Source organism: Epinephelus fuscoguttatus, linkage group LG3 (assembly GCF_011397635.1).
Source record: "Epinephelus fuscoguttatus linkage group LG3, E.fuscoguttatus.final_Chr_v1".
In the NCBI taxonomy this organism is placed as follows: domain Eukaryota; kingdom Metazoa; phylum Chordata; class Actinopteri; order Perciformes; family Serranidae; genus Epinephelus; species Epinephelus fuscoguttatus.
In genome coordinates, this window is record NC_064754.1 from 14950628 (window position 1) to 14975967 (window position 25340).

The following is a 25340-nucleotide window of genomic DNA, read 5'->3' on the forward strand; positions in this document are numbered from 1 at the left end:
TTACACTGATTCTCTCGCCCTCTGGATTTAGGGAGGTTTCAGACCTAGAGTTGTCTCGCTTTGGTCCAAATCAGGGACTGATTTTGTTACAAAGCATAATTGCCTAGAGTCGGTTTGTGTTCTCACGGCAGCATTTAGAAGCGGACCAGATAAAATGCCAGCACGAGAAAGCTGCTCTTGATTGGTCAGAATTTCCATGCGGGGAAAATCCAGGAAGTAAACAAAACATTAAAGAAGACTACATGTGCGACACTTCCTAATGTCACAATGGAGGGACCACTACACGGGTTGATTTCAGAACCATACCATTCAGTTTGAAAACGAGGCGAGGCTCCAACTAGAAAACAATGTTTTGATGCATTGGATGTGCTGAATGTGCATATTAAGGCAGTACAGGAGGAGGTGCACATTAATAATCCTCCAGGACTGTAACATGCTCATGTTTAACCCAAACAGTGTGTCATGTGACTGCCGTTGGTTCAGATCAAGGTCAGAACACGTACTGCACAAGAGTTAATCTGTAACTGGACCGAGACCACCTCTTCAAGTAGGTCTTGATACAGTTGTTTTGGCGCACCCGAGTGTGTTTGTTGTGTTCACACCTGCCCAAACAAACCGCACTTAGGGGGGAAACGCTCAATCAAACTGAACCAAATAGAGCAGGTGTGAAAGCATCCTAAACAAGCCATAAAGTGGTGCACCATAGTGTGAGCACCGTAGCCGTCATGCCAATCAAATGTTTTGTTGATGAACCTTCTGTTGAATCTTTCGTAATATTTGAATGCATTCATTAATGCAACATGATGTCACCAATATGTTAATAATTGTAAGATGTCATCTAGTTACTTCAGTGACTTTTAGAGCTGGTGCTAGCTACAAGACATTAGTAAAGTGTTGTTAACTCTAGTTTCAGGCTCAGCAATGATACCAGGGACAACAACATTCTGTTTAAACATCTTTACTTTTATGACCGTCTCTTCACAAATAACAATGATTAAAGTGCATGAACTAAACAGTAACTAACAATTAACAGAGCCACTGCAAGGAAGTTTAAGTCAAGCAAAGAGCCAGGCATGAAGATATCAGGTATCAGACAAAGAGTTTCTAAAGGTTGTTTTTCTAAGACGTGACAGCAAACATGCAAGTCAATCTACTTCTGGTTAGTTAGCGTATCTCTTTTAAAGCTAGAATGCAGAGCATTACTTCAACAGCAAAATAACATCTCTGCCTTATTATTACTGGAGCTAAGCAGCTACGATCAATGAGCAGCTTAATTCTAACTACAACATCACACAACCAGAGAGCTGTAATGCAAATATGTTGTGTTGTTCTGCCACCAACTGAGTGACAATAAAACCTACATGTAACAGTGTGGTAACGTGTTAATCACTAACAGTATGGTAGTTACTTTTTTTCCTTCTCCTGCTTTTGCGATGCATTGTGATAATAGACCAGACGCTGACTATGGTGTGCAGGAGGTGCAGGGTGCTAAGGTGACGTCGGCCATGGTGAGCGTTTGGGGCAGCAGCCCAGCACAACGTTCATTTGACCTTCTGTGCCTTCTGTGCGGACTTGGTGATCTTACCGCTGGTGGGGGCTTTCTTTTCCACGCCCTTAATCACTCCCACAGCCACAGTCTGACGCATGTCGCGGACTGCAAACCTCCCTGAGGAGGGATGATGAAAAATACATTTGTTATCTCTGAATAAAACATTAAGTTCACATTGTCATTAAGATGAAGTTTAAAGAGATAGTTCACCCCAAAATCGAATACCTATAGTGCTACTTATCAGTCTAGATTGTTTTGGTGTGAGTTGTAGAGTGTTGGAGATATTGGCCGTAGAGACATCTGCCTTCACTCCAGTATAATGGAACTGGATGACACTGGGCTTGTGGTGGTCAAAGCACTAAAAAATACATTTTCAAAAAACCCAACAGCAATGTTACCTTCCAGAAACCACAAGATAATCCACAGACCAAGTAAGCAGTTTCATATTAAAACTATACTATTAAACTACAACTGCTGACCATATCATTGCACAGATGGAAGCGCGCGCATCCACTCAGCATATCCTCATATAATAGCCCTTTTTAGATAGGAATTGTGCAAATTTGCAGGAAAGCCCTTTTTTCAGCATTGGCAGTATAAAAACAAAAGTAGGTAGGCGGCAAAATGCCACCTACCTACTTTTGTTTATACAGAATGTGTCTTTTTCGGGGCAATGGGGGGAGTGAGCAAGTAACAAAATGTGTAGCTCAGCGTGTGACGTAAACAGTGACGTGGGAGGGAAGCCGCGGCTAGTCTTCGGCAATTCTCTCATTAGTTGGCCCGTTCTTCACCGTCCCCGTCATCTGACAGTTAATGGCCTCTTCATTTGCGAGGACAAGGCGGGCGTGCAATTTCTTGTCTCCCCAGTTGCTCATCTTTACAGCGTCTTTCAGGTTTGCGTTTCCCTCTTGCTACTAGCTGCTCGCTAATTCCTGCTATCAGCTGTTTACTGTTTATCCACCGCCAGTGGCTCGCATGTGCCGCATCATCAACAGCTCCTCCCACAAGTCTTCAACAGCCCCTCCCGTTGCAGAAGGCCGCTTCGTTCTGTTTTAACTAAAAAGGGTTCTGCCAATATGTCTACTCCACAAGCGGAAAATTGGGCACCTCGGATCAACTCGCCAATGCAGCTCTGTGTGTCTAAACACTCGCAGCTTGCCGGCAAAATGGCCCAACATTCACGGAAAATCTTCTCCTATGAAGATGCACACAACGCTTTGTACGATATCCTCAAAATTAGCACCCCACGAATGACATTTCATGGGTTGCTCACTAGCTCACCTAGCAGAGTGGACGCCCATGTACAAAGACAGAATCTTTGCCACAGCAGCCATGGGTTCAATTCCAACCCGTGACCCTCCCTCTCCTCCCTTCACCCTGAACATCAAGTTACAGAGGTAGGTTAGGTATAGAAACATGGTGAGAATGTACCTTAAAATGACCCAAAGCTCACTCATAGTTCACATTCTTCCAAATACCAGTCTCTGGCTAAAGTCCTGTGTTTTGTGTCCCATACACCACCCCAACCTCCCTCCTGATGGGACTGCTTCCTTCTTTACATTAATCTCATGATAGCTGTCCTTCCAAATACGAGGGTTATACATGGATTACTGGCTCAGGATCATGAAGGATATGTACAAATTGTGGGGCAATACTTTTTGTAGCAAAACGTACCAACAAGCCTGACTTACTGCTAGCCCACCTAGCACCACTGAGCCAGCTAAGCTAGTTACAGCTCAGCCAAAGCGGACGCCATTAATGTTTAGATCTTGCGCTCTCACAACCATGAGTCCATGAGTAGATGCATGCTTTCCTCTGCTCAGTTATATGGCTGGCGTGTGTAATAAAGAAAACATAGGTTATTGTGATAGTAATTCCAGCTGTAATGTTACTGCTCGGACTTTGAACCCAGCGATCCGAATTCAGATCTTGGTGGAACCTCGACTGTGCATGAAAGACATCTCCGGAAGATTTTAAAAAAAAAGAAGAGTTTCTACATGAAACTGCTCACAACAAGGTCTGTGGATTATCTTGAGTAACTGGGTCATGATTTCTGGAAGGAGACATTGGTCTTGCGTTTTTCCAAATATATTTCTTGGGCGCTTTGAGCACTACAAGCCAATTGCTATCTTGTTCGATTATATTTGAGTGAAGGCAGACATCTCTACGGACGGAAATATGTATTTTTGATTTTGGGGTGTGTCCCTTTACTGTAATGTTTTAATTCATAGTCATCTTGAGGAAAATGACAAATTATATTAGAGTTTCAGCTTGACCCACTGACAGAGATCCTGTTGTGGGGCAGGTAACTTACCCAGTGGTGGGTATTCAGAGAAGCTCTCCACACACATGGGCTTGCCGGGGATCATGTCCACAATGGCAGCATCTCCAGACTTCAGGGTCTTAGGGTTGTCTTCGAGCTTTTTACCAGAGCGACGGTCAATCTTTTCCTTGAGCTCAGCAAACTTGCATGCGATGTGTGCAGTGTGGCAGTCCAGCACGGGAGCGTAGCCAGCACTGATCTGACCAGGGTGGTTCAGGATGATCACCTGGAGAACCACAGAGACGGGTAAAGACGTGTTGAAGGAGAGACAATTAACTGAGTATCTTTTTTAAAGTTAATCACTGCATGCTGACCTGAGAGGTGAAGCTGGCTGCCTCCTGTGGCGGGTCGTTCCTGCTGTCTCCTGCCACGTTGCCACGGCGAATATCTTTGACAGACACATTCTTGACGTTAAAGCCCACATTGTCACCAGGCAGGGCCTCGTTCAGGGCCTCGTGGTGCATCTCCACAGACTTGACTTCAGTGGTCACATTGACAGGGGCAAAGGTCACCACCATGCCAGGTTTCAGGACTCCTGTCTCTACTCGGCCCACTGGAACAGTCCCAATGCCTGGCAGAGAGGAAGATAAGAAATGCAATAAATCTGTCTTAACAACGGCCTGTTAAACATGAAATAAACTGATACTTCTAGCTTCAATAACATGCCTGAGCATTTCGAGACAGTGCTCTGAAAAAAGGACAGACACCAGCTTTAGAACACAAAGAGCCAGTGGGCATTCTTCCCAGACCTACTTCAGTCATGCTCTTTTTGTCACGGGCTGCTCTGATTCCCAAAATACATTCAACAATATGATCTGGTTACACCAGTACTTTTGAAGAACTTGATAATTGGAGCACTTGCACCTTTCAGGTTTGTTCTACTGAATACAAATCGCACAACTATCATATCATCTTCACAGAAACCCACACAGACACAGCGCTCACCTCCAATCTTGTAGACATCCTGCAGAGGCAGGCGGAGGGGCTTGTCAGTGGGGCGCGTGGGAGGCTGGATGGCATCCAGAGCCTCCAGAAGTGTGGTGCCTGAGGAATTACCATCTTTACGGTTGATCTTCCAGCCCTTGAACCAACTCATCTGTGGAGAGACAGAAGAAGTGAGAAGAAGTCAGAAAACCTGGAGAAAACCCACAACAACACAGGGAGAACATGCAAACTCCACACTCCTTGGGCCCCAGCCAGCCCGCAGGTTCAAAATCCTCTTGCTGTAAGGTGACAGTGCTAACCACTGTACCACCCAGGTTTTAAAATATGCAGGAACCTTTTTGTTTGTGAAAGGAGCTCTATGCAAAATTCAGAACATATGGGTTGTCTGCACATGGTTATCAACATGGAGGTCACTGAGCCGGGGCTAGGAGCTAACTGCTAACTCCATAAACAGTGCTGAACAATGGCAACAATGCTGACAGAACTAATGGTATTAACTGGGAGAAACCAGAAGGTCAGCACGAGGCTTTTGGTAACTGCCATATGAGCGCAATGCAAAACAGCTGCGATGAGCTGGCCAGTGGGATACACACATGCTCTAGCATAACTTTTCCTTATGTATCTGTACTGTGTACATATACTTTGGGTCTCACAGAGGACTCACATTAGGGCTGGGCTCCAGCATGTTGTCTCCGTTCCATCCAGAGATTGGCACAAAGGCCACAGTGTCGGGGTTGTAACCAATCTTCTTGATGTAAGTACTGACTTCCTTCACAATCTCCTCGTAGCGCTTCTGGCTGTAGTTGGGCTCAGTGGAATCCATCTTGTTGATGCCCACAATGAGCTGCTTCACTCCCAGGGTGTAGGCGAGGAGGGCGTGTTCACGAGTCTGACCATTCTTTGAGATGCCAGCTTCAAACTCGCCAACACCTGCAGCCACTATCAGCACAGCGCAGTCGGCCTGAAATGTGCGAAGAGACAAGACACCTTTCAATCAACCTTAGATTAACCTCATAGTAACTTTCTGAACTCATGTTGTATGCCGAAAGTATTGGTTCAGTGGGGCAAACACAATCCTTGCCAAGTATGCTGTGACATAGCCTTCTCATGTTATCTCTTTGAAATACTTTGCTCTCCCTTCTCTTCTGTTGTCTCTTAACAGTTTTTCTCCTCCCATGCTTTTCTCCCTCGGTCACGCATTTTTTCTATTTCTACTTTTCCTCCGATGCTCCCTCTACCTGAGAAGTCCCAGTGATCATGTTTTTGATGAAGTCCCTGTGTCCTGGAGCATCAATGATGGTGACGTAGTACTTGCTGGTCTCAAACTTCCAAAGAGAGATGTCAATAGTGATGCCGCGCTCACGCTCTGCCTTCAGCTTGTCCAGGACCCAGGCATATTTGAAGGAACCCTTTCCCATCTAGGGAAAAATATAGACATGTACATTTTAATAGAAAAATTTGATTAAAATAAAACTAGGTGAATAAATTTAGTACATAATTCTGTCTTTGACAGATGCTTTTGTTTTCTTTTCAGTCTCTAAGGAGACATCAGCATTTTCATTACAATCTGCAGGACAATGCTATGATATTTACTTGTCTGAGTAACCTTTACGAGTCTCTACTGGATGATCAAGACTACACTAAATGTTTTCATATTAGGTATTATTAGATGCCTGAGTATGATTGCCCCGCCCTTCCACTCCCCCGCCTTGCAGCTTTCAAATTAGTAATGTTGTTCTGTGTCCAAGTTCACTTGCATCATCATCTACACTGACATTTTCGTGTGCTAGAGTGTATAAAAGGATGCTGCAGACAGTCACTGCTGCTCTGGGGACTGTCATCAGCGTGGACTGGTGAAGCAGAGGGGGGAGCTGCTGCTGTCGAGCACAGAGCTCTCCGCCCCTCCCCCGGACTTCTGACTTAAGGTCAAAGGCAAAGGCAAAGCCGGACATGGGTTCGTCCACAGTAAGCTGCGCTGTCGTCTGATACAGAGGTATCAGTATTAATTTGAGACTGTTTCATAACCAGTTAAAAACTCCTTTTGTGAAATAGCTGTCCACTTTTATGTTTTGGTATGGCTGTTGCTCACACCTGGTGCGTATCATACCGGAGTGCACATGAATTGTACTCAAGACAACCTTTAAGTGGACTGGGGCACAGATTGGCTCACTGTGTCAAAATACTCCACACAGTGGACACACTCGTCAATTGAACTAGACTTTTGGATCAAGTGTACTCTGCTGCAGGCCCGGGTTGCTGATGTGAGAGCCCCGTAGAATAATGAAAACATGCTAGTCATAAATCTCAGTACTTCTCAGTAGTAATTACTAATTAATTCTACTGATTTCATTCAAATTTTCCATTTTGTATTTTCAACTTCAATGTGCTACAGCCTCCAATACCATGAAAAAGGAGTTCACCCAATTACAACCACCTTGTAGTACAGTAAGAGGACATAAAATACACAGGACCAGATACAGAGTTAAATATAACAGGATACAGTTGAACTAGAACGCCTGCGCTGCAAAGTGCAGTTACACAGTAGACATATGAATTCAAGTGGGAACAATATGAGTCATACCTCAGCAGCTTCCTTCTCAAACTTCTCGATTGTTCTCTTATCAATGCCCCCACACTTGTAGATGAGGTGGCCGGTGGTGGTGGACTTGCCTGAGTCGACATGTCCTATTACCACAATGTTTATGTGAAGCTTCTCCTTCCCCATAGCAGCTCACCCTGAAAGATACTGTGAGATCCCAGCCAACAGAAATCAACAAAATGAAGCAAATGAGACAAAGAACCCACACCTGTGGAGATCTATCACACTTTCACTATACATTCACACCCAGCTTGTGCTTGCAGTCTGTTTCCATGTGTCCATAATACAGGAACAGTAATTATCTAACCAGAGTTGGGTGTTAGCCTATAGCTACTGTTGCCAGAGTGCAGAGAGAAGACTAACAGTGTGAATACAGAATAGGTAACTTGAAACTTCCATTGTAGGCTACATACGGAGTAACAGCAGTAACTAAGCTGTGCAGAGATGATATTTGTTTGTTCAAAAGGGCAGTCAAACCCTCCACTTCCTACAGAGCATGCTCAACCTACAGTAACTGTATGTTCAGTACAGTAGGTATTTGTATCTGCAGTGTCTAAACAATGGGGAGAAATGGTGAGTTCCTAAAAGTCTGTAACTGAACAAATGTAATCAAAAAAATTTGATCAAATTAATGTGGCCTCACTACCTAAAAGGTCTAGTGTGTAGGATTGGTATGTGGTATCCAGTGGTGAGGCTGCAGCCTGCAACCATCTGACACTTCTCCTGTGTGCCAGGTGTGTAGGAGGACTAAAGTGGGTGAACGGAAAAATGTGAATGGCCCTTACTAGAGCAAGTACTTTGTTTGTCTGTTCTGGGCTACTGTAGAACAACATGGCAGACTCCATGGAAGAGGACACGCTCCACATGTGGATAAAAATATCTCATTCTCAGGTAATGAAAACACAACTCTTAGTTTCAGGTTATTATAGAATAATGAAAACAGTTACAAATATTATATTCAATGTCTTGCAATAGATACCCCTAAATCCTACAAACTGGACCTTAAATACTGCCTTAAAATTGAAAATATATTACAGAATTCTATCTGAGGTCTGCAGAAATACGTGTCTCAGGCAGATATTGAGTCGTTACAGGTTGGTGTCATCATGCTAACAATGAAATTTAAGCACAAACACTGGTAACACAGCTGGGCAGTATATCAATATTGTATTGATACTGTGATATGAGATTAGCTTTTGTCTTAGATTTTTGATATAATACTGCAGGTGTTGTCTTTTCCTGGTTTTAAAGACTGCATTACAGTAAAGTGATGTTTTTTTTAACGTTCCAGACTATTCTAGCTGTTCTATTATTTGCCTTTACCCACTTAGTCATTATATTCACATTACTGATAATTTGTCAAAAATGTCATTGAGTAAAACTTTTGTGAAAGTGCCAACAGTACAATACCGTCGCATCACTTGATGTCAAGGTATTCGTTCAAAAATATTGTGGTATTTGATTTACTCCGTAACACCAGCCCTAACTTAAAAGCAATATCAATCAACCACAGTGAAGAGGCTACATTTGAGGTGTCATTATCCTAATGTTAGAACATTTACACTACACTGAGTTATAAAATTAGAGGAACTGTTCACTTCACCTATCGCCATTCATTTTAACCATACTAAATGATCCAAATCACATAGTTAATTTACATTTATATATATTTCAGCAACCATTTTTGTTAGCTTGCATTAAAACCATTATCGAGCTAGCATAGTAGTTTCTGCATGCTTGTTTAATTATAACATTAAATTTGGTCAATTACTTACCTTTGAACTTCAATTTTGGCTCAGTGATACTACAGGCTCCAAACAATAAACAAATGAAGATTAAACTCAATCTAACATGACTTGCAAAATCCCTTAAATGAAAGCCAAAATGCCTGTAGACCTTTATTTTATGGACTTATTTAAGGTTAATACATTAATTGAGGAGGACCTTCACCCTTTGTGAATGACTGATTTCATTTTTGGTTTACTTGCTCTTTTTCTTTACTTTTTTTTTTTTTTTTTTAAGTTGTTAGTGGTCATCATAAACGTACAAAGAACGTTTTTTTTTACATGTACTTAAGGGACAAAGAGTTAAAATGTGAGTAACAGATATAATAGACTGTACCAGCTTCAGTTTATATTAATAATCTATGCGGCAATTTGACATATCTAGCAAACTACGTTAATTTTCAGGGCAGTTTCTGTATTTAGACATATTTAGCTAACAGGTCGAGGTTTCAACGAACTAGTTAGCCTTGGCTATATTTCTGAAGTTTCGGGCCGGTGGTTATGTTTGGTTAATACGTTACAGCAAAGCTCAGACAACAGGGAACCTATTGAGAGTAGGTTTTGTGATGTTAGCTAACGTTACCTTTATCACGATGTAAGCTAACGTTATTGTTAACAGTCAGCAAATGGAATATTTCAGTGACTCACACTTGTTCGTTAAATATTTTTTGTAGGCCTGTGTATGTTTAATGAACAAATAAATATTCAGAATTCTAATATTTAATTCATATGTATATAAAAACTCTCTTACTATCTATTGACTTGCCGTGTGTTTGCTGCTTCGTGTTAGCTAACGTTACCTAGCTAATTTAGCTAAAATGCTAGCAACTGCTGCGTCACTACCCCCCACTGTGGCACGCGCCCTTGACGTGTACACCTGCGCGAACTGCGACTGAACTTTACCTGACTCATAATCATCTGCGTCACACTGCTTCTTGCTGTAATGTTTTGTTTTCTGGGAAGAAAAAGGTTATCTTGGACTGTTTAGAAATTGCCTTTATAGCTTTAGTGGGCAAATATGCCCTCACATACACACACAAGGACTTTTGAGAGGACAAATAAAGGTAAAGACAGGACTATTAAGTACACAAAAATAGGTGTATACAGGGCGTTAATATATATATAAGCACCAATAACCAACAATAAAAAAATAAAACATCTATGTCCTTGAGTGTTCTGTGATGCAAATAAATAAATACTAAATGTTTATATTGTATAAACCATGAAGGATTTATATAGACAGTGACAGATGATAGGTAAAAATAGGCATCAAAATTGTACAATTAAAAGCTACATTGGCAGCAGTGGATATTGTGGTGTTACATGGTTATTATTATTTATGACTGGCAGCATGTTATGACTTAAATGCTGTGTTCATATGACGAAATATTAGAGAAAAAGCCCAAACTCGACGTTTTTGTATTTCAGACAACAGTACAGCACAGTAACGTCAGAGGACAACAGCCCTGCACCTGCTTATCTTATTACAACCAATGTCTTTGACGTGACCGCACAAAATGACCCACGTACATCACATTTAAGTTGATCTCAGTGTATAATCAAAGTGTCAGGACATTGATGCGAGACACTGCCACAATGACCAAGCAGCGGACACCACACTGCAGAGCTGAGGGCGTTTTACAAATGTCTGCATGTCTCTGCATCCACCTTGGAGACGGTTAACACAGCGCGTTTATTTCTTTCTTTGGCTGGAGGATGATGGTCGACAGAGAAGACTCCCGCATGGCTGTCAGGTGGAATCTTTCTGAAACTGCGCCATACAGGCCTAACCAGCAAAGCTGTGATGCCAACCCACACCCCTCTGCACTTTTCTGCGCCGCTCGCCCTGATCAAATTACCATGACATCGAAGCCACACAGCATCCAACTATCAATTTCAACTTAGTATAATGCAGTTACATTACAGCTGTGACAAACGTCCATGAAATTAACAACCCTGTGCGACATGCCTGCTCCTTGATGCTGACAAAATGCATGTTAGTTGTCATTATATTAATTCATAAAGTTACCTTTACCTTACCTTTGTGTCAGTGGTGCGTTCACTGGTACAGTGCGATGACACAGGAGATGCTGCCTGCTGTGCTGTACTGACACAGACGCAGCCAAGGTACCGCTATGTCAGCTGACGTCAAACGCGTCATACAGACTTTACGAGGTTTGGCCACTAGATGGGGTGCTGCTACAGCACAGACATGAGCCAGCATTCGACTAGAAGAAAAGTATTTTCAGTGGTCATGGAGATCTCATTTTAATTCTTGCATCAGATTCAGTAGTAATAGTACACAACAATAATAATGCAGACACATATTTTCTGAGTAGATACATAACTTTAAACAGTAACACATGTCTTTCACATTTTTCTGATAATTTTACTTGTAAGTGCTGTTCACGGCAACCAAAGGAAGGGTACTTTCGAGGCACTGCCTAAAAGCATACATTCATCTTACAATGTAATAATGAAAAATAAATCACAAAACATTTTGAAAAGCAATAGTATGTAACTATAATACTGTAGGCACATATTTTATAAGTAATCTTACTTTAAGTGCTGTGCACTGCAATCCAAGGAAACATATTTCGAACTAAGGCACTGTGTAAAAACATATTCATGTTATCATGAGGTAATGAAAAAGAAATCACAAAACATTGTGAACAGAAATAGTAATGTACATAACGATAATACTGCAGGCACATATTTTATGAGTAGCTACATTACTTGAGTCAACACAATTCCTTCACTTTCCAACTAAGGCACTGCTTAAGACATATTCATCTTACAATATGAAAAAGAAATCACAAGACATTTTAATTGCTGACATACTTTTAAGATGCGTTTTGGTTCTGTCACATTCTTTAAACAGAGTAGATGGAGCATTTGATATTGTAGCTAGAATAAGCACTGGATTACAAGGATGTTCCTACCACTGACTTGGTGTATAAAGTATGGTCTGACGAACGTGAGCAAGTTTGATCAGCTTGTGTCTGTTGCTGCCTGTCTCTTCAATCTGTGGAGACACTGAAAGATAAGAAAATAAACCTCCAATGATGTTTGAAAGTGAGCGAAAGTTCATGTGCAGTCAGAACTATAATAGTCATTTTAGACTGGACAGGAAAAATACATATAAACTAGCCATAGCTTCATTATAAAAAGGGCAAGGGAAAGAGGAATGTCTGCTGTGAACTATTATTGATAACATTTTATTAAAATATCATCATCAGTACTCACTCTATGGTATGTAAGGCGTATTTCTCATTCTTTGTGAGTTCCTGGAGCACTCTGATTCCTGAGTGTTCCAGATTGTTGCCCATCACATGCAGCTCTGTCAGATGATGGGGGTTCGACTTGAGGGCAGTGGTCAGGAACTGAACGCTCCTCGAGCTCAGGCCACAGGTCCTCAGTCTGGGGAGAAACACAAGTACCAGAGATTAAACTGGCTCACTGTATCTCCATAGCATGCACATAACTGAGGCTGCTGGATATCCCAAGAAATTATAACTAAACTAAACTGTAGTCAATGTTTCATGTGGTTATTGTACAATTGCCCAGTGTTCAATTGGTGTGACAATAGAGTTGGAATACTGTCTATGATTTCAGTGTCTTTTAATAGTTTCTTTAATAGGGCAAGCTATCAAACCTCAATGCTTCAGAGCTGGCCTATCCATGCATTTCAAATCACCCAAGCCTATTGTTCATCCCCATAACCCTGCCACAGCTAACCCTCTCCCACATACGGCTCCTTTTGAATACTCTCAATAAAACCCTACAGTTGCCACAGTAGCTTGTATAAAATAATGGATATAGCTACTATGACGTCACCTATTGGTTTGCAGACTCTCGTTTTGAAGCCTCAAGTCTAGCATTTTAGTTGTCGCCATCTTGGATCTTGGAGAGAGAAGTGACCAAATTTGGACAAGAAAATAGGAGCTGTGGAGGAGCGAGGTGCTGATCTGACTCACAGTCTATAGTGACGCCTTGCAAACAGCCTGTCACTCAAGTGGCCCCGCCTTTGATGATGCATAACTTTAAGCCTTAATAAAATGGAACTGGGTGAGTTGAACCTCCCTTTTAACTGTTATGAATGTTGACATTAGCGACACAGACCAAATCCATTTTTATACCAGGCTGTACACATGTTTATTTCTGCTGTAAAGTTGGGCATTTTAACACGGGTGTCTACGGGCCAGCCTCAAGAGGCCATTGGAGGAACTGTGTTGGCCCAATTTTTCAGCCACAGAGGGTGCCACACAGGATATGATGTCAGACTCCATAAAGTCCAGACACTGCCCAAAGGTCACATGGATAAGCCATGTTTCCAACACTAATCATATGAAAAACAGAGAAAGATCTCAGCATATAAAAACAATGAATTTGGTGCGAACACACACACAAAACTATGTTGAAATTTGAATTGGATTGAAAGGAGGAATAATATTTAAACATATATATAATTTAAAAAGTTGAGGCAAAAAGCTGTTGGGAGTTAATCATCAATAAAGTAACTTACCTTGAGTAGCAGGACCTACTACACGGCTATGAGTTATCTGGACCCATGTTTTGATTGACAATAAATAACCTGTTAAATTTTATTGCCGTAATTCTCAATGGAGTAATAAAAAAAACAACAACACAAAGACTTACGACAGTGTCTCAAGTTTGCTTTGAGGGTTTCCGAGCCCCGCACAGAGTTTCTTCACTCCCTTGTCCTGGAGGTCATTGCCAGACAGGTCCAGCACCCTGATAACGCTCCCCTTTGATGCCAATCCTGATGCAAGCTCTGCACAACAGCCATGAGTCAGGCTGCAGTGACTCAGGCTTAAAAGAAACAACATCATGTTATAGCATACTGATCTTCTAACATAACATTTGTCTGATGAAGAATAATGATTTGAAAGTGAGGTACTTGAGAGATTTCAGATGGCTGAACGGATTAGTGAGTCCATCTGAAATTTCCTTGACTCCCTTGTCTCCCAGGCGGTTCATGCTGAGGTCAAGGTCTTTCAGCTCAACTGCCTGCCAGTCTGTTTCTTGAATCAGCCCCTTGTAGAGCTGAGAGATTGAACACAGGACTTTCGCCAAATAAAGGCAACCTTTTCCAGTGATTCCACATCTTGAAACACTGAAAGCAAACAGGAGAAACGGTCTTTAATTATTGGTTTAGGGATATTTAGTTGTCAGTACGTGAGCCTTTTTTTTTTTTTGCTGAATATCGCAGAAAAAGTTACACCCATATGAACTCGCTGAAGTAAGCAGTGAAAATAAAATCTGTCAATGACATAATTTTTACTTTAGTCAGTAAGTAATCAAAGGAGAACTATAAGAGCAAGGCATCCTTACTTGAGTTTTTCCAGACTACACCATGCGTACATTCCTTCGCAGATGAGTGCAAACCCTGCATCTTTCAAGCTGTTGTTGCTCAAATTGAGCTCTACCAGAGTGCTGGTTTCATTCTTGAGAGCTTCCCCGATACTTCCACAGCTTAACACAGTGAGACCACAGTGGTACATCCTGCCAAAGAGATACAAAACGTTACTGGACTACTGATATCTATTCATTTATGTTTGAAGGCCGAGGATGCATTTATATTTGGTCACACTCACTCCAGCTTTGTTAGCTTTGATATGTCAAATTTTCTGAGGAGCTCCATGGCCCCTGTGTCTCCAACCATATTGATGCTCAGATCCAACACTTTCAGGTGGTCGGAGTTCTCCTGCAGAGCCGAGGCCAGACAACAGCAGCCCCTTTGCTCAATGTTGCACTGTGATAGTCTACGAAAAACATGACAACAATGTAACAGAAATGCTAAGTGTGTAGAACATTTACAAAACAACAAGCTATAATCAACATAAGTCTGAGTTGCATTTTTCATTGTTAAATTTTGAGGAGCTTTTGCTGCCCAATTTTGTGATTCTTTTGAGATAAACTTCTTCACAAGTAAAAAAAAAAATGTATAGTGTAATTTCATATGCAAGGAAACATGTAATGCCAGCAAAACAAAGATCATTCTTGTTTTCGTGTTAATTTCGTATGAGATAAACGGCGTGAGCAGCTAAGCTTATTTCCCAACACTTACTTGAGTGTTTCTAACTGGCAATCAGGTGATCTCAAACCATCTGCAAGTTGTGTCAGTCCGTCATCTCCTATTTCGTTCATGCTGAGATCCAACTCCTGCAGTTTCTTGGACTGTCTCAGGGTCGTGGCGAGGTATTCACAGCCATGCGAGGTCACTCCACAGGCTTGCAACCTGATTGTTTTCAGTCTGCAGTTTTGATCGTTCAGCCCCTCCACAAGCGTCCGGACTCCACTGTCACTGATGCTGTTGTATCCCAGGTCCAGCTCTCTGAGGTATGACTCACTTGTGCTCAGGATTGCTGCTAAGACTGGACAACATGTGTCTGTCAGGTTGGAGAACCGCAGCCTGCAAGGAGATGGGAGTCAATGGAATTTGTTGACACAGTGTAAACTTTGGGGGAAAACCTGCCTTATCCTTTAATTCACATTATACAACAAGAGTCATAGCATAATACTGCTAACATTGTTTTTGTTCTGGCACTGTCTTCTAGCACAAATAAAATGAATGAGGATATAAATCATAAGATGACTATGATGTTAACAAGCTGATTTTCAGTTATGAGGGGTGGTTGAGACTGTTTAGATCCATATTCACTGCCAAAAATGGAAATTGTAGAGCTTTTTATACTCGGTCCCCCAATTCCAAGTCTAAGCAGGAGGATAATAATGGACTGTTGACCAACTAAAAAAGCGTAAACGCAGTCAAAATAAAGGGCAACTACACCCGAATAACACACTAAAATTGGTACCTAGCCATACAAATCGTTTTGGTTTAATCTTCCAAAGAATTTGAGATAGTCATCTCTCAAATAGAAATGAATATGTGTGTGTTTGCGACAGAGAGACAGAGAGAGGAGAGAGAGAGAGAGAGAGAGAGAGAGAGAGAGAGAGAGAGAGAGAGAGAGAGATTTAGGTAGGGTGAACAGAAAAACAACACAACAGAAAATGTAGAAATGTCCAAATATTTATCTAATGCAGTCTATATAAATGAAATATATAAACTTACATGGCTTTCTTGGATTTCAAAATAGCTGGTAGCTGCCTGAGGAGGCTCTCATCACATCCCTCGGACGCCTTCATCTCAAAACTCTCTCTCAGTCCCTCAAAATTACAGGTCCTTTGCATCATGAATTGCCAGTGCGTTGATGACAGATTAGGAATTGGAGAGAAGCCAAACTCCATAAAGAAGTTCACTTCTTCCAGTAAAGCCCGGCTGTCATACTCCCTCAGACAGTGGAACAGACCCACAGCGCCGGGAGACAAGATGTTCTCCAGGATCTTCTTCTTAGTGTAGTTAAACAGCGGATCTGTGGGCTCCAATGTGCCACGTTCCTTAATGAGGCCAAAGATGAAGCGAAGGAAGACATCTGACTTTCCCTCAGCATTCTGCAGCGCCTGGTCGACCAGATTCCGACAACAGACAGACTGGACTGAGCCTTCAATATCGTCCAATTTAGCAGACGCAGCAAAGAACTCCTGAATGCTCCAGTGGCCAAAGCGAAACACTGTGGTGTTATGCAGACCCTTTTCTTCTCTCAACACAAGTGGACACTCTTTGGAGAAAGTTGATGCTTCCTCAATACTTATGTCATTCTCTCGAAGATGATGCTCATAGATCACATTACCCCCTTCTTCCCCTACTGACAGATATTTCAGCTTGGCAACAATGTCCGAGCTTGATGCTTTGACCAGATTTGTGTAAATCTGGGTTAAACTCAGGGGATTGATTTTAAACCCATCACTAGGTTTTAGATGATTCTTTAACACATTTGCCATGATGGTGCAGATTGGAGGTATCTGACAAAGCCATTCCAGACTCCTTGATATTTTCACGTGATTAATGGCTTTGTAGGCAAGATCATCATTACCCATAATTGTCCTGAAGTGCTGCTCCTTCTGTCCGTCACTGAACCCTTGAACCTCTGTCTCTTTAAGCAAATAGCAATCAGGGATTTGTGTTGCCGCTGCATATCGGGTCGTTATCCATATGTGAGCACTGGGAAGTAAATTCCCCCTGATCAGATTGGTCACCAGAGCATCCACTGTGGATACCTCAGAAACATCACTCACAGCTGGACAGCTGAAGTTCAGCTGATGATGATACTCATCCAATCCATCAAGGACGAACCACACTTTGTTTTCTTTTAGGCTGGAAACATCAAGCTTCTTCAATTCAGGGTAAAATGTCTGTAGAAGTTCAATGAGACTCAATTTGTGTTTGAGTAAATTTAACTCCCAGAACGTGAGAGGAAGCATGAGCTGGATGTCATGGTACCCTTTGCCCTCTGCCCACTCCAGTGCACAACTCTGCACTGTTGTGGTTTTTCCAACTCCGCCCACTCCTAAAGTGATGACTGTTTTTTTGCTGCTGTCGTGTTTGCAGTCGCATGTTAAAATATCTGCGAGAGGGACAGTTTCAAAACATACCCAACTATGAAGGTCAGACTTGTCGATATGTCTAAATTCAGACTGGTGCAAAGTAGGGCATCTGTAGTCGTGCTTGAGCTTCCGATAGCAAAGTCTTGAAGGAAGTAATGACTTTGCAGAGTATGCTTCATTCAAAGTCTGAAATTTTTTCTTGAGTGTGGTTTTGAGAATACTTTGGGGATCCATCACGGAGGCAAAGGTTCCTGAAAAGATGTGAAGATGATGAGTGTAAAAAACAAAAGCTATAACCTGGCTACATAACACAGCAACATTTGCAAAACCTTATTTTGGTATCAAATGAGACAGTAAAAATGTGTCTGTGGAGACAACTGTGTTAATGTTCCCACAGAGTATATGGAAGAGAAATCTTTAACTCCTGCTGGTTGTAATCCATAATCATTAATCAGGATATATAAATACACCTCTGTTAACAAGTACAGAGTATTGTGGAGCCTTTTCAATACCCTGAATAAACCTAAATTAACCTAAATTGTATTGTTTATCAACATATGAACACAATAGCAGGAGATGAACTTTAACTGGGATGATTTATGCACAGAGTCACAGCAAGACATGACATGTTTGCTTTGGTCCATAAAAAGTACACCAGAATCTTAGTATTACTGTAGATCAATTTCCAACATAACGTTTTTGCAAAACTCTTAACCAACGTGCTAAATTCTTTACTTAAGATACTAAAGTTTCTGCTTAGAAAACAAAATGCAACTTGAATTCTCCACATCATCACAGAAACACCTACTCTCATTATCACTAAGTGTACACATGACTTAATAAATGCAAAACATATATCCTGACTTAAATATCATTACCCTGGTCAGCAGCATTGCGACATAACTGGTGCATTAACCCTGCGATATATTTCAAAAGTAAATCAAAAGTTAAAGTTAATATCACTTTGGTGGCTAGAATATAAACAGACTTTGTGTTAGATACAGAACAGAAACAGTAAACTTGATGCAGTGTAGTATAATCACAATCACAATCATGAAAGTATTTATTGTAGTATGAAGTCAAGTACCAGATTTAAAAACTGATTGTTTCCATGAGTCAGTGTTTACAGCATGATATTCTGACATCTGCATAACGTTAAGTTATACACTGTCTTGAGGAAATAGTCACTTCAGACTTCGTTTAAAAGCCTATTCAGTTGCCATTTTCTAACAATGGCCATTTCATATTTCAGTCGCAACAGTTATTTATGTTCAGAAATAAACACAAGTTGTACAATGTGGCCATGATCTCAAACTTCCTGTATTTCGACGAAAACGAAAGTAACTACTGACAGGACACGGTCTTTCCTGAACACTGCTGGTGTCTTAACAGTTCAGCTAATAGTTACATCTTATACGTACTTACCAAGAAAACGAGTAATTAACCCTTCTGCACAGAAACGGCGACGAGGCAGTGGTGGTAACGTCACAGTTAGTGAGACGTCGAAGGAAGAAAATCACAGAGGAATCCGTGAAACACTTTCAATTCATAAAAGTGGGGTCAAAACTTTACATCCGAGGAGGAGCAGCAGCAGCATGATGTGTCATGCTCATACTCGGTATCGTTAACAACTCAGGAAGATGGGCGGGTGTGCCTAACCTTACTCCATATCTCTTTGGACTGCCTCCTCTGGTCAGTGCCGGTTGTCCATGACGCTGCAGTTTTTTTTTTTTCCCATATTTAAAATATAACAGTACGTTGTACAGAGAGATGTATTTAATTTGGTAATAGCAGAAAAATACTGATTTTAACATCTCATATGACAGTGGTGCTGAATGCTAAACAAGTAATTTGATTGGACGAGAGGCATGTGTCAACAGAACAGTATGACGTCACTGGCACTTTTGATTCGCATTATCACTCAAAGGTATCACTCCGCGTCACAGGTGCTCTCTATATATTGCAAGTTAACTAACCCCATTGTGGCTTTTCGGTTCTTTTTTTTTCTCAAACAGAGAATATACGTTAGCTCTCTCCCAATTCAGGGGCTGCAGCTTTTGAGAGATGGATATTAAATTGGGATTAACAGAAATTATGAAGTGGGCAATTTTTCTCCACCTCCTCGCCTGAAAGAAATAGGACCCAACGTTGCTTGAGTTCAGTTACTTCCGAATAACGACCGTTAGCAAACAGTTAACATGAGCAGCTTCCGAAACACCAATAAGAAATTAACCCAAAACATTTCCTATCAATTTATAGTCAAATCATCTTTGATAAGTAATAAGGCTGCCACTGTATCGGTCTTGCGTACGCTGTGTGATTTCTTTTCCATTACTAGCTAACTTAAGCCCTCATTGTCTACGATACCCGTAGCTAGATGTTAACTTACCGGCATTACAGCGATATCAGTGAAGAGATGAGTTCTTACAGCGCTGGGTCCAAAAACTGGCGAAGCAAGCTAGACGAGGAGGATAAACTACAAAAAGCTGACTAGCTTGTGGCTAGCTCACAAGCAGTTTATCGGTTTGCCGATCAGACGCAAAAAGGCGTGACAGTGCACCTGCGCAAACTTTGTGAGCATGCGCATGACCTGCAGCTTCTACTGTAGTCAAACGTAAACTTCATGTTTTGTTTGTCTTGGTTTACTTTGACCACAAAATTAAATTAGCTGTCAAATCAAATAGAAACTGCGAACAGTGTGGCTACTCAACATTGCCAGGACTCAGGACAAATAAGAAATGTCATAAAAATGCCAAAATACACTGGAGTGGGGTGTTAACAGTTGTCCTAACGATCCTTGCACTACAAAGATGAACATATCTCCACATGAAACTTTTTTTTTTTTTTTTACCTTTACCAGAAAACGCGCACGACTTGCAAAAAGGAAATAAAAGAAAACGCGCTTCACTCACTCCTGTTCCACTGATAGCAAGTGTCTCTACTACTCCTTTAACCCAGACAGCTTCTCACCACCTTTTCTTCTGCCTTTAACAGCTGAAATAATCAGGTGTCATTTTAAGTTTCTAACCTACACTACTTCTATAGGTCCCTAACCTAAACCGAGCTCTCCACTTTCCCTGCACTCAGCTTCCCAGAAACGGTGCCTGGCATGTCTGCCAACCTATCTCAGCAGGTGGAAAAGATTTTTCCTGCACAGTCCTCAAAACTCACCAGGAAAGACAGCAAGGTGTTGACAGCCACCAAGTTCGTTGGACCCCAACGGTGAAGGGAATCCCAGTTCTCCAGACGTCAGGCCCTCTTCTCAACCTTCCTTTGTGGGGGAGTTTGAGGTTGCGAGTGCCTTGGCTCTTGCTGTGTACAGTCTTCACGCCTTCAGTCCACAATTCCAGAATCCGCTCACAGATGAGGTCCCTTCGTGGTGGCCAACAAAACAACTTCGGTCTATTTAATAAACAGTTTAAAGAAAAAAGTCTTCACAAGTTGGCTGTCTTTCTTGAGTTTTAATAAGCATTCATGAATGGAGTCACACACATAAAACCGCATTAACAGTCAGTCAGTCAGTGAGTAAGTGCCTAGATGTTCTTCAGCTATCTTTATAGTTCCCAAAACACATGCATGTCAATAGTCAAAATATATAGCACGCAGGTGGTTCTACAGTAAGCATCCCTAAGACACAACATCTCTTGAGGCCCACAAGGACCTCCCTGGCTCGTTACCTTTAACCTGCTTCCATTTGGCCCCTGCTGTATCTCACACTGCTGTCACAGTAGGGGTTAAATAAGCAACACATATCATTAGGTGAGAAGTTCAGTTTCATCAAAACAAGTAGCCTTAGAACATGGGTATACAACACATGTACAACACATTATAGGTTAAATATGGTTAAATACCAGAATTTTTCCATCACACTAGTAGACTAACTGGTGACAGATATTACAAAATTTAGCCACTAGATGGAGTGCTGCTTTAACACAGGAATGAACCAGCATTGAACTAAAAGCAGTTAATAATGTGTCAGGGAGGTTACATCTTATTTCAATTCCTGCATCAGATTCAGCAGCAGTAGCACATAACAATAATGCTGCAGGCACATAATTTATGAGTAGATACAATACAGCAAACAGTCAATACACTTCCTTCACCTTTCCCAGAAAATCCTACTTTCAAGTGCCGTGCACTGCAACCCAAGCAAATATAGTTTTGAACCAAGGCATTGCATAAAAGCATACATTCACCTTACAAAGTAGTAATGAAAAAGAAATCACAAAACATTTTAATTGCTGTCAGACTTTGTTTTTAAGGTGCATTTGGGGTTTGTCACATATTTTCTGAAAACATTCTTTAAACATTCACAGTATGGTCTGACGAATGTGAGCCACTTTGATCAGCTTGTGTCCTTGTCTCTTGGCTGTCTGTCTCTTCAATCTGTGGAGTTGCTGAAAGATAAGGGAAAAAAACAGGGCACATAAGTACTTCCAAGTCTGAAACTGAGTAAAAGTTCATGTGCGGTCAGAACGGCAATAGTCATTTTAGACTGGCTAGGAAAAAATTAGGGATGCAAGATAAATATTGGGCTGACAAATTATCAACCGATAATGGGACATTTTTAATATCATGTATTATTCTGATCATTAAAATTTGTACTCGTACTTGTTGTCCTCCGCTTATCTGGGTCTGGGTCGCGGGGGCAGCAGCAAAGAAGCCCAGACAGTCCTCTCCCCAGCCACTTCCGTCAGCTCATCCAAGGGAACCCCGAGGCGTTCCCAAGCCAGCCAGGCGATGTAATCCCTCCAGCGTGTCCTGGGGCGGCCCTGAGGTCTCCTCCCAGTTGGACATGCCCGAAACACCTCCCAAGGGAGGCGTCCGGAAGGCATCCTCACCAGATGCCCGAACCACCTCAACTGGCTCCTCTCGATGTGGAGGAACAGCGGCTCTACTCCGAGTCCCTCCTGGATGTCCGAGCTCCTCACCCTATCTCTAAGGCTGAGCCCAGCCACCCTTTCCGGCTAAGCTCCCTCTTCACCACAACGGACTGGTTAAGCGCCTGCATTACTACTGACGCTGCCCCAATCCGCCTGTCAATCTCCCGCTCCATCCTACCCTCACTCGTGAACAAGACCTCGAGATACTTTAACTCCTCCACCTGAGGCAGGACCTCCCCCCCGACCTGGAGTGGGCAATCCAACCTTTTCCGGCTGAGGACCATGGCCTCAGACTTGGAGGTGCTGATTCTCATCCCAGCCGCTTCACACTCGGCTGCGAACTGTCCCAGCAAGAGCCGGAGGTCACTGTTCGATGGAGCTAGGAGGACCACGTCATCCGCAAAAAGCAGAGACGAGATCCTCCTGTCACCGAACCTGACACCCTCCACCCTCCACCCCTCAGCTGCGCCTAGAAATTGCATCATTAAAATTATTGCTGATAAATAGCGCTGATAATATGAAGCCAGACTGCTTTCACTGACTATCAGGGCAGCATCTACACACCCTGACACAGTGGGTGGCAGCACACCTTGAAAGTTTGTTTGTAGGCCGCCAAGAAACACAGAGAAGAAGAAGAAGAAGAAGAAGAAGAAGAACACCTGCTGCAGTCTGACGAGAGAGCAACACATCATGGCATAGACATCTTTCAAAGTTCCAGAGGAAGACAACACAATGGTGCAGAGGGTCTGATCCCTGCAGTGTTTATTTTGTCGACAAAAACTATGATAAATGCTTTTTGTCAACAACCTTTTTTCCATGAAAAAAAAGAAGACGACGAGCTAAAAATATGTCTTAATAATAAACTCTTAGACAACATCTATGTTTCATTTTTGTTGAAGAGACGTGACATGATGAAAATGTTAGTGGTGGACTATCAGACATTAAAAGTTGAGAATGGCCATGCTTGCCATTATCTTCAAAAGCCACATTAACGACAGGCTGGCAAAGTCCAGTAAATAGTCTGAGCCAGCCTGCGAGCAAAAACATTGACACAGGAGCAACTTGAGCCATTGGTGCAAGTGGTCAGCTGTAATTCAGGAGTAAATAAGCAGCTTGTGTGTCTGACTGTGGGTGGTGGAGCTGCTGAATGGATTTGTGGAGTTTGTTGATTGTAGTGCAGGAGTCCACTGAGATTCAGACTGTCATGGGAAGGTTTATGGGTTGATGACAATAGGTCCATTTTTCTGTTTCAAGTTTCTACAACTGCACAATTTGTGAAACATATGGACACATATGGATGAGATGTGGCTATATGGTTTATTATTAATGTTTTGCAAAGAAACGTAATAAAAATGTTATCTCAAAAAATAACAACAATAATATTAATATTAATAAAAAATAATAATAATAACATAAAAACACCTACCTACCGTAACTTTTTTTTTCCAAACAGAAACTATAGCTCGGTCCTAGTCAAGGTTGCAGCCTTCGAGGGATAAAGCCCATGAATTGGGACCAAACATAACTATCTACTAGGAAGATTCTTCTCCACCTCCTTCAACTAAAAGATATATGACATGATTCTAACGTTAGCTGGGCTTCAGTTACTTCTCACTGACGACCGTTAGCTAACAGTTGATGTGAGCTAGTTTTTTGCTAGTTTCTCTAAAGCCAGTAAGAAGTTAATTTAAAAACCCGAATTTTACATAAGCATTTCCTGTCAATTTATGGCCAAATTGTCTTTGATAAGTAATAAGGCTGCCGGTTTTTGGGTCTTGTGCGGCCAGTGTGATTTATTTTGCCAGTACCAGCTAACGCTAGCGGCGCAGCTAACGCTAGCGGTTGCTAACTGTTACTATGGTTACTAACGTTAACATTACTCCCGACAGTCTGTAACGTTAGCTAGATAGTAACTTACCGTAATGTCAGCAAGCTCGGTGAAAAAGTTGACATTTCCGCGTTGTGCTGGGTTCAAATACAAATACTCAGAAAACAAGATACAAGAAGGAAAAAAGATACCTCAACTAGCTAGCGGTTAGTTCACGAAGGTGTTATCGGTTTGCCGATCAAAGAGCTATGACATTTCAACTGCAAGCTCGGAGGATGACGCATGCGCATCACCCGCGTCTTCTACTGTAGTCATACGTCATCTTTCCGGTTTATTTTATTTTATTTTAACTTTGAGCACAAAATTAATCTATTTAAAAAAAAAAAAAATTGCGAACACTGTGACCAGTCAACATTGTCAGGAAGTGACACTGAAGAATATGAAACACGGTTGTTGTAAACTTTGCACCACTGAGATAAGCATATTTTTTCACAAATAACATTTGAGTTAAATTCTAAATGGTCGTTAGAAGACTAAGGAAAGACTCAACTGCAAACCTCTAGGTGCTGCAATGTACTGTCTAATCATTTTGTAATTTGCATGTTAAATACCTTGTATCAGATGTACTGTGAGTACTTTATTTTTAAGCCTTTCCCATATTTTTCTCACTTATTATTGACTTCCTTATCCAACATAACACTCTTAGACAGTGGTGTATTGACAGCTGACAAGGTGGGTATAGTACCAGGTAGAAGGGTAGGTTACCAAGGAGGAAGTGGGTTTACTCTGTTAAATAATCCAGTTGATTTTGGGCTGATAGGTGATTGAACTGTAAACGGCTAGAAAAAGGGATGGGTAACCCCATAAACCCACGTATACCCTCCAAAACACCACTCCTCTTCGAGCTGTCCTGAAACTGACCGAACACATGCAATGAATTTAAGATGCTTCACCAGCTTC

General features: G+C 41.7%; 2 protein-coding genes across 5 annotated transcripts; both read right to left on the minus strand.

Annotated features, from left to right (window-relative positions):
• Window positions 1-949: 949 nt before the first annotated feature.
• Window positions 950-20189, minus strand: LOC125885935 (elongation factor 1-alpha 1-like). 4 transcript variants are annotated; one of them, XM_049571793.1, is made up of 8 exons: window positions 20059-20189; window positions 7399-7563; window positions 6056-6235; window positions 5482-5778; window positions 4818-4968; window positions 4187-4443; window positions 3864-4098; window positions 950-1666 (listed from the first exon to the last, which is right to left on the minus strand). In XM_049571793.1, the coding sequence occupies exons 2-8, from the start codon at window positions 7540-7542 to the stop codon at window positions 1542-1544; spliced, it is 1389 nt and encodes a 462-aa protein (XP_049427750.1). In that variant the 5' UTR covers window positions 7543-7563; window positions 20059-20189; the 3' UTR covers window positions 950-1541. The 4 variants fall into 4 exon arrangements, with proteins under 4 accessions (XP_049427750.1, XP_049427748.1, XP_049427751.1 ...); XM_049571791.1 differs by lacking the exon at window positions 20059-20189 and adding an exon at window positions 11241-11398; XM_049571794.1 differs by lacking the exon at window positions 20059-20189 and adding an exon at window positions 10104-10246.
• On the minus strand, window positions 11528-19419 carry LOC125885932 (NACHT, LRR and PYD domains-containing protein 1b allele 4-like). The gene is made up of 9 exons (XM_049571788.1): window positions 19095-19419; window positions 16297-17920; window positions 15292-15636; window positions 14819-14986; window positions 14556-14726; window positions 14122-14337; window positions 13860-14033; window positions 12447-12620; window positions 11528-12236 (listed from the first exon to the last, which is right to left on the minus strand). Exons 2-9 carry the CDS (start codon window positions 17901-17903, stop codon window positions 12221-12223), a joined length of 2871 nt encoding a protein of 956 aa, XP_049427745.1. The 5' UTR covers window positions 17904-17920; window positions 19095-19419; the 3' UTR covers window positions 11528-12220.
• Window positions 20190-25340: the final 5151 nt, after the last annotated feature.